Source organism: Phallusia mammillata, chromosome 5, assembly GCF_965637545.1.
Source record: "Phallusia mammillata chromosome 5, kaPhaMamm4.hap1.1, whole genome shotgun sequence".
Lineage (NCBI taxonomy): Eukaryota > Metazoa > Chordata > Ascidiacea > Phlebobranchia > Ascidiidae > Phallusia > Phallusia mammillata.
This window is the reverse complement of record NC_137256.1, coordinates 11,638,301-11,645,458: the sequence shown is the minus strand read 5'-3', so window position 1 is coordinate 11,645,458 and position 7,158 is coordinate 11,638,301. Positions and strand designations below refer to the sequence as shown.

The window sequence follows — 7,158 nt, the reverse complement described above, 5'->3', positions numbered from 1 at the left end:
CTGTGACGTAGCCAGTAGCCAACATGCCAAATCGGATTCGAAAACAAGCATAGGGTTGTTCGGAACAGTTGCTCTCACCTAGTGGTAAAATTGGTCAATATTCCAATGGCGTTGACAAATCCTTCACGTACTATTTTCAACCCCATCACCTACATTAACTATACTTTTTAAGTGGTATTTTGCCAAATTTTAATGCACCACTGCTAATGCACCAATCTCGGGAAGCCTAAATTCGCTATTTCATGCCTTGGCAAAGTACGGTACGTAATCCTTGCCTGCTATAACACGCTTTGTTGTCTCTTGTAGCCTACATGGATTATTAGAACAAGAAACGCATCAGACACACAGTTGGTAATATTGCATCTTATTTTTATCACAGCCTGAAAACAAGAGCGAAAAGTAGTATGTAAGCACCCCAAGAAATATACACAATTTTTATCATCTAACAAATCACAAATATGTCCAAAGCAGTTGGTGATTCGGAAATTATTAACTGTACGCCACAATGTTGTGAAACACTGTCATGTGCTACAACAATAACGTCAAACGGATCAAAAATACAATGTCTATCTTACCTTAAGCGTAAAACAGAAACATGCAAGATCATCTTTTGTGATAAAATTGTTTACCACAATAAGGGCTCACTTGACGAAACTAGCTTGCATGCCTTCAAACTGCATTTAATATGGATTTAATGAAGGTTTTGAGAACCACTTTAAACAGTGCACCAAGTTAGAGAGACAGAAAGTTTAAAAACACTGAAGCAAGGAACACAGAAACATTGAACCACTTGATCGAAGCTCTTTTGAACAAAGGAAAGGTCGTTATATGTTCGCCACTTTAATGATACAAAACACCTTCAAGTTAAATTTCACAAAACCACTTGTTTTCAAAATCAAAACGTAATCAGATCAAGAAGGTTTTTGCTTGGTTGCGTCATCTCCTCAGGAAAGAATCCGACGAGTGTGTCAAACAGCTGCACAAACGAACGAATGTTAGTCAGAAACAATTGACGGTAATACATGCGATAACGATTCGGGTTAAACTCCCGCTGCGATAATTAGTGGTATTGTAAGCGGTAGCATTTATTGCATTATTTTTAAACAGCTGTGCCTAACCGAAATACACAGAAAATTACACGATTGCCTTGTTAGCTAGACTTATAATTTCAAAAAGCGTTAATGTGAGGCAACTTCAGTACTTTAAACCAACAATTAAAAAAGTTGTTGAAACATTTGTTTAACCTAGAGCAGCAGTTCTCAACCATTCATACATTGTGGCCCCTTTAAGTAACACCTTAAGGCCTGTGGTCTCCTGCTCACCGAAAAATGCAAATTATGGCCAGTAAAGTGAAATGTCGAATCACAAGAACAGGTAACGGCACATCAGCGAGTTGATTAGTAATTTGTAAATAAGTCAGCATCAAGTCGAACGGGATCAGATTGAGAACCGCTGACCTAGAGTGACGTTTACCCTTGCAAAAATAACATACCGATATGCGACCAACGTGACTCGAGTCCGTGATTGATGAAATAAAATGAGATTTCGAAGACTTTGAAGTTAAAGCAAAACCGTCGTCGCTCTCACTGTCGGAATCCAGAGCAGTAGTGTCGCCGAAAAGCGTGGCGGCGAGGTGTCGGAACTCTCTCGCTTCTTTTTCGTTGCTGTGGTCAACGGTTTCGGACACACTGGACTGGAGAAATCGCAGCGCCGCTAGCGGTTCACGAGCTGCGTTTTCCTGGAATCGCTGCTTTCGGATTATAAACCTATGCAAGAGAAGTTGTTGTTTATCACATCACATGTATAATTGGGGAACGGTAAATTGATAGTCATTGAGGTATCACAAATGTAAACCAATAAACCTTCACATAAATGTACCTGCATTTTCGAAGTAAATCGTATTTCGTTGGTCTTATGAGCTTTAACCTCCAAAAGTCGTCAAGCCGCAGCTTCGGTTGCGCTGTTTTTCCGGGGTTTCCACCGAACATATAGTGAACCTGCAGGAATCATATGCATTTGAACAGTTAGTTTAGTTGTTTTCAACGTTCAATAGGCCGTACGAGTTTTGAAAACCGTGACCAGTAAAGTTACAATGTTAAATGAAATACATCTTGGTTCATACGCAGTTGTTGTCCTATCACATGTGTAAATTTGAAAAATTTGGAATCACTCTTTCTTAACCAAACAAATAGAACAAGCGAAGTTGGACTAAAAGAAAAGAAAAAAAGAGAAGGGAATCTACAACTATCAATTTTATTGCACATATAATGTAACGGTTTAACTGCTTTTTGGCCCCGGATTACATAATTTAACAAACCTGTCTTGAAGAGTCATACACCAGTTGGTGGGCGTAACGTGGGCAGGGCTCAGGTCGATGACGTTCGAACGACTTTGATGATGACGTCATGGGACGTGTGGTGGCAGCTGATAATAATGAAGAACTCTGGTTGGACGATGCGTTGCCGCTAGTATTGCCTGCCTGTTGTACCTAAAAGAAAAACAGGAAATTTACTGACACATGAAGTCATTAATAATAACTTTAGCCACCCTCGCATTAACCGTTTTTGTAGTGCAACCAGCTGCCTGTCTACATAATTTTTTGTCATTTATACATATTTATTTCACATGTTTGCGATTAATAAAGTTACAAGTGAATCTAAATTCATTGCATGTACCTCATTTCTATACACACACGACCAACGATTCTCTTTGATGATGTACACCCAGAAAGAGTTGTGCATATTTTCCTCTCTTTTTTCACGATCTTTACTTAAACCCTTTGAAAAAAGGTGTACTGTTAATTTTAAACAAAACTCAAAAACAATTTTAAATTGAAAGTTTTAAAGGTATTGCAGTTCCACATACTCAAACCAAAATCTCAAGATATGTGGCCCTCTGGATTTATTAGCCTCCGGTTCCACTGTAATAATTTATGTGTTGTACATTATATTCTCATATTGCAAAATCTTAGTCAACATTTTTGAAAGCTGTTTTGCATAAAATACTTTGGTATGGAGGCATCAAAGTCCGTTTCACATCACAATGCTTGATAAACTTGGGATTATAAATCAGCTGGAAGACTATAGTGGTTTAAATTTCAGTACATTACCGATTTATCAACCGATTGTTGGTATATGAAGTGTGCGCATGTCGGAAAATAAGTTTAAAAGAAATAAATCTCACCGATAACATGTAGATTTCTCCCATTTCTGGGTTAATGGTGGCACGTTGGGTGAAACCAGACGGGGGAAGTCCCGGTTCATTGCGCACACCATCATGAATGACAGTGACCCGGTCGTTGGGAATGTCGTAGTAGAAAAAGTCGTTTACGTATTCCTTCGAACGTTGGCCGCCAAAAATGTAAAGACGTCGGTTCTTCTGCAAAATCATTGCATATTTTTCACACATAAAAAAGTCCAAGCGAAAGGAAAGGAAAAGAAAAGCATCTTTTTTTGCGAATTCGCTCTGTTTACATTTTCAGCCCTTTTTGATAGGTTAACAAACATAATGAAATTCTAATGACACTAAATTGATAAACCTAGAATTTGTTGCAAAAACTAACCCCGTCCAACAACATAGAGTGGCCGATTCGGGATCGTATGTCCTGGGGTCCAGCGTTGCCCGAATCTTCTCTTAGTAACTTCCATGAGTTTGTTGGCACGTGATACGAGTATAGGCCGCTGAACTCCGGCACGGGACGCTCTTCAACATTTCCTGATGACGTAATCGCACCGAGACCACGTAACGAAGGAGGACATGTCAGAACTCGGCCACCAAACACAAAAATGGTTTTCGTTCGTTCGTCAAAGCACATCTGTAGAATAAAACGAATCTTTAAAATGTAAGACTGTATAAAACTGTTTGACTTTTTTGGCATTTAATGCAATTGTAATGCGCGTTTAATTCAATAAACTATCGAATGAAAAACAACAAAACAATCATACTGTCTCTGGAGAAAACACATTGGGCCAATCATTGAATGTGAGACCAATGAATAAGGATTATATGCTATGCAACATAATTTTGCCAAAGTTTAGCAAAACTCTGAAACCTGGTGGTCGAATATTAAGCGAGGTCCACCGGCCGATGCCACGTTTTTTGATATGAGCTGCCATTGGTCGTCATTTACACTGTACACATAAAAGTCGCTTTCGACGGAGGATTGCTTTCTGTTTGATGAATCCAGGTACCTGAATAACATGACACATGCAGTTTTATAGTGACAGTTTCTGTTGTAAAGTGACATGTTCTGCGACTACAGGACATATTTTAAAGTCTTATATCAATATAGATGTGCAACGTTTTAGTGGACTAATAGGTCTTTGTTGAATACTTCAAAAAAACCAAATTACTTGACTATGTGGCTGCTTCTTTAACCATGCAGGTTATTGCAAGTTAAACATGATCTGTAGCTAAACATACAAAACGAAAACACACACAGTCCCCAAAACATCTTTACATAGGTTTTTAGACATTTTAAAGTGCCTACCTTCCGAGTGTGTAGATCTTCCCATTGTAACAGTCAATGCACATTTTATGACATGATCTCGCACTTGGTCCCCCCACTTTTCCTGTGTCCCGAGACAAACATGTCCATGTTTGTGTGTCAAACGAGAACCTCCAAAAATCTGCTAAATCCTCTGTACCACTCCAACCACCAAGCAGGTAAACACAATCTGTTTGAAACCATAATTCACTACTGGGTCACCACATCATTGGCACCATTACAGATACACTTATAACATACAAAGGTGAAAATCAATCTTATACAGACACTTTTTCATCACTGGATTTGACCTAAGCATAAGGGTGACACAAAGAAGCAATAGGACAACTGTTGACATTGTTACCATTACAGATACACTTAAAAGATACATAGTTGAAATTCATTAATATATATACTACGACTTTTTATGACTGATTTCGTTTAAGGTTCTGGGTGGCACAAATAATAATCATCATGGGGCACTTGTGGGCCAATGCCTCATTCCATTTTAGTGCAGTATATAATTACAAAACCAAAACAAACTATGGTGGCTAAAAAAAATTGGTAAAATTATTGTTGATCAATAGTGAAAAGGTTTAGCACCCTTGATCTAGATCATTTAATTCAACAAACTTTATTTACAACTTTTATAATTTGTGGACACTTTAGCTTTTAATTCCCTATTTTGGAGGCTCAGCACTAAATGGTTGTGGTTCTATTACATGGTTAATAGAAAAATAGTGGGTACACCACTTCAGATCTATTAGGAGAAGACATAATTTGCTGGATAGGAAATATTTGACAACAGCGGAGTCACCTCTTGCTGTATTTCTTTGTACAATGAAATTACTATTGCACCTACTATGCACATGATCCATAGACATTTGGTGTCCTCCACGCCTGCCTGGGGATTCCTTCAACTCAAAGGTTTTGTTAACCACAGGGCTCCAGCATGGTTGGTAGTCTTGTTTACTTACATAACTGCTAAACAAGTCATCTGTAAATAGAATGTATACAATGTACTTTTATACTTTTTAGTAGACAATCTATTATACATAAGCCATAACTATTTATTTTTTGAAGAAATTTATGCATATTGACACCAAAACAATATCAGATATGCTTCTTGGAAAAAAGTTAAAAAAACAGATCTGGAAATATTATAAACCTTAGTATAGTTTAAATTGCAGTGTAACTTATTTCATATGAACCTTCAATTGCATTTTCAATGAGTAGTTCCGTTTGTTCAAAATCACCATCATTCACAAGCACATCATGCAATCTGGTGAGCATCGGGTCTTCCAACATGATTTTGGTTTTCTTTTGCAATGTTTCAAAAGCCTCAGTATAGTTGTGTTGACGAAAATGCTTGAGACATAGTCTTATCGCTTCCCGCTCTCTGTACTGTTGCACAGAAACAATAAGATTTTAGCATGAACATTACAATGACATTCAAAAGTTTAAATGTTACAATGTATTAGTTATGATTTCTACTTACTGAATAGTACCATTGAAGGCAGGGTTGCACAATTTCATTAGAGTTGATCCCATGCATTTCAACATACCAAATGCTGAAATTAAAACTTGCTCCCCAAGAAAGAATTGGTACTACAATGAAGTAATATAGTACATCAACATGTTCATGCATTGTGAGAGAAAGGTTTACCTACCAATTTTAATGTATCGGCATGGAAAATGTCTTCCATCAATTTTATGTTTCAGAGAAAATTTTTCGGGATTGCTATCGTTTTTTAGTCCCCCTTGAAGAAGTTCTATAAGATTGCTTTCCTCAAGCCCTCCCAAAATCTTGTAACAAGTATTTGCTTGAAAAGTGGTCAATTAAATACCAAGCAGTTGTAGAATTCTGTTACCTTGAATTTTTTAAGGTTGCAAACATGGGTTTTTTCATATTTGCCAAATGTAATTGAGCGAATTATGGCAGGTTCATTCAGTTTAAGTACAAGAAACTGGGGTGGGTAATTTGTCTCTGATGACCACCTTGAAGATTGCTGGTAAGGTTTATTGACGAGTATATTTCTGTAATCATATATTTAAACAGTCTTGGGGAAATAATAATAAAGAGAACAATTTCATAATTTTACTCCTTGCAATTCAAATGGTTGTGAAATATTATCTTAATATAATATGAGAACTTACTGTGGGACGTAGTTGGGTGAAAAACTTGACCATCTGCTAACATCATAGTTCAATAATTCATCCTGGTCCATTATTATTGCTAATTTGCTATACATCTACACCTATAAATCAAATATTTGAAAACACTGACACAAATTTTTGCAACAACAGATGCAAGGGTATAGGACATTTAAACGTCAGCATATTATAATAAAGACTGCTGGAAGAGCTAAAAAATTGTTGAAACATTATGCCGGGCAGCAACAGTTTATTCAACAGTTGCAAGCATTGATTGTTAAATAGCGGATATCAATACTCAAAAATACTACACATTCAGATTAAATGAAAGTTTCTTTTTATCAATTTAAAGTTTACTTCTATTGCATTATACATAATGTTTTAAGAAACTAAAATCATGCATCAACGTTTTAAATATGCTGTCTACATTTTGTATTAAATCAATAAATCAGGCATGTAATTAAATATATTGTTGTTGTTGTTAACTATTTCATTTGTTAAACACAAAAAGGTTTGGC

At 36.7% G+C, this 7,158-nt stretch overlaps 1 protein-coding gene across 1 annotated transcript; it reads right to left on the bottom strand.

Annotated features, from left to right (window-relative positions):
* Nucleotides 1-347: 347 nt before the first annotated feature.
* Nucleotides 348-6,766, bottom strand: LOC145230527 (muskelin-like). Its single transcript, XM_080095971.1, has 15 exons — nucleotides 6,644-6,766; nucleotides 6,358-6,523; nucleotides 6,157-6,292; nucleotides 5,985-6,094; nucleotides 5,698-5,890; nucleotides 5,349-5,483; nucleotides 4,490-4,676; nucleotides 4,052-4,190; nucleotides 3,563-3,814; nucleotides 3,184-3,378; nucleotides 2,676-2,777; nucleotides 2,318-2,488; nucleotides 1,879-1,997; nucleotides 1,493-1,766; nucleotides 348-976 (listed from the first exon to the last, which is right to left on the bottom strand). Exons 1-15 carry the CDS (start codon nucleotides 6,736-6,738, stop codon nucleotides 896-898), a joined length of 2,355 nt encoding a protein of 784 aa, XP_079952097.1. The 5' UTR covers nucleotides 6,739-6,766; the 3' UTR covers nucleotides 348-895.
* Nucleotides 6,767-7,158: the final 392 nt, after the last annotated feature.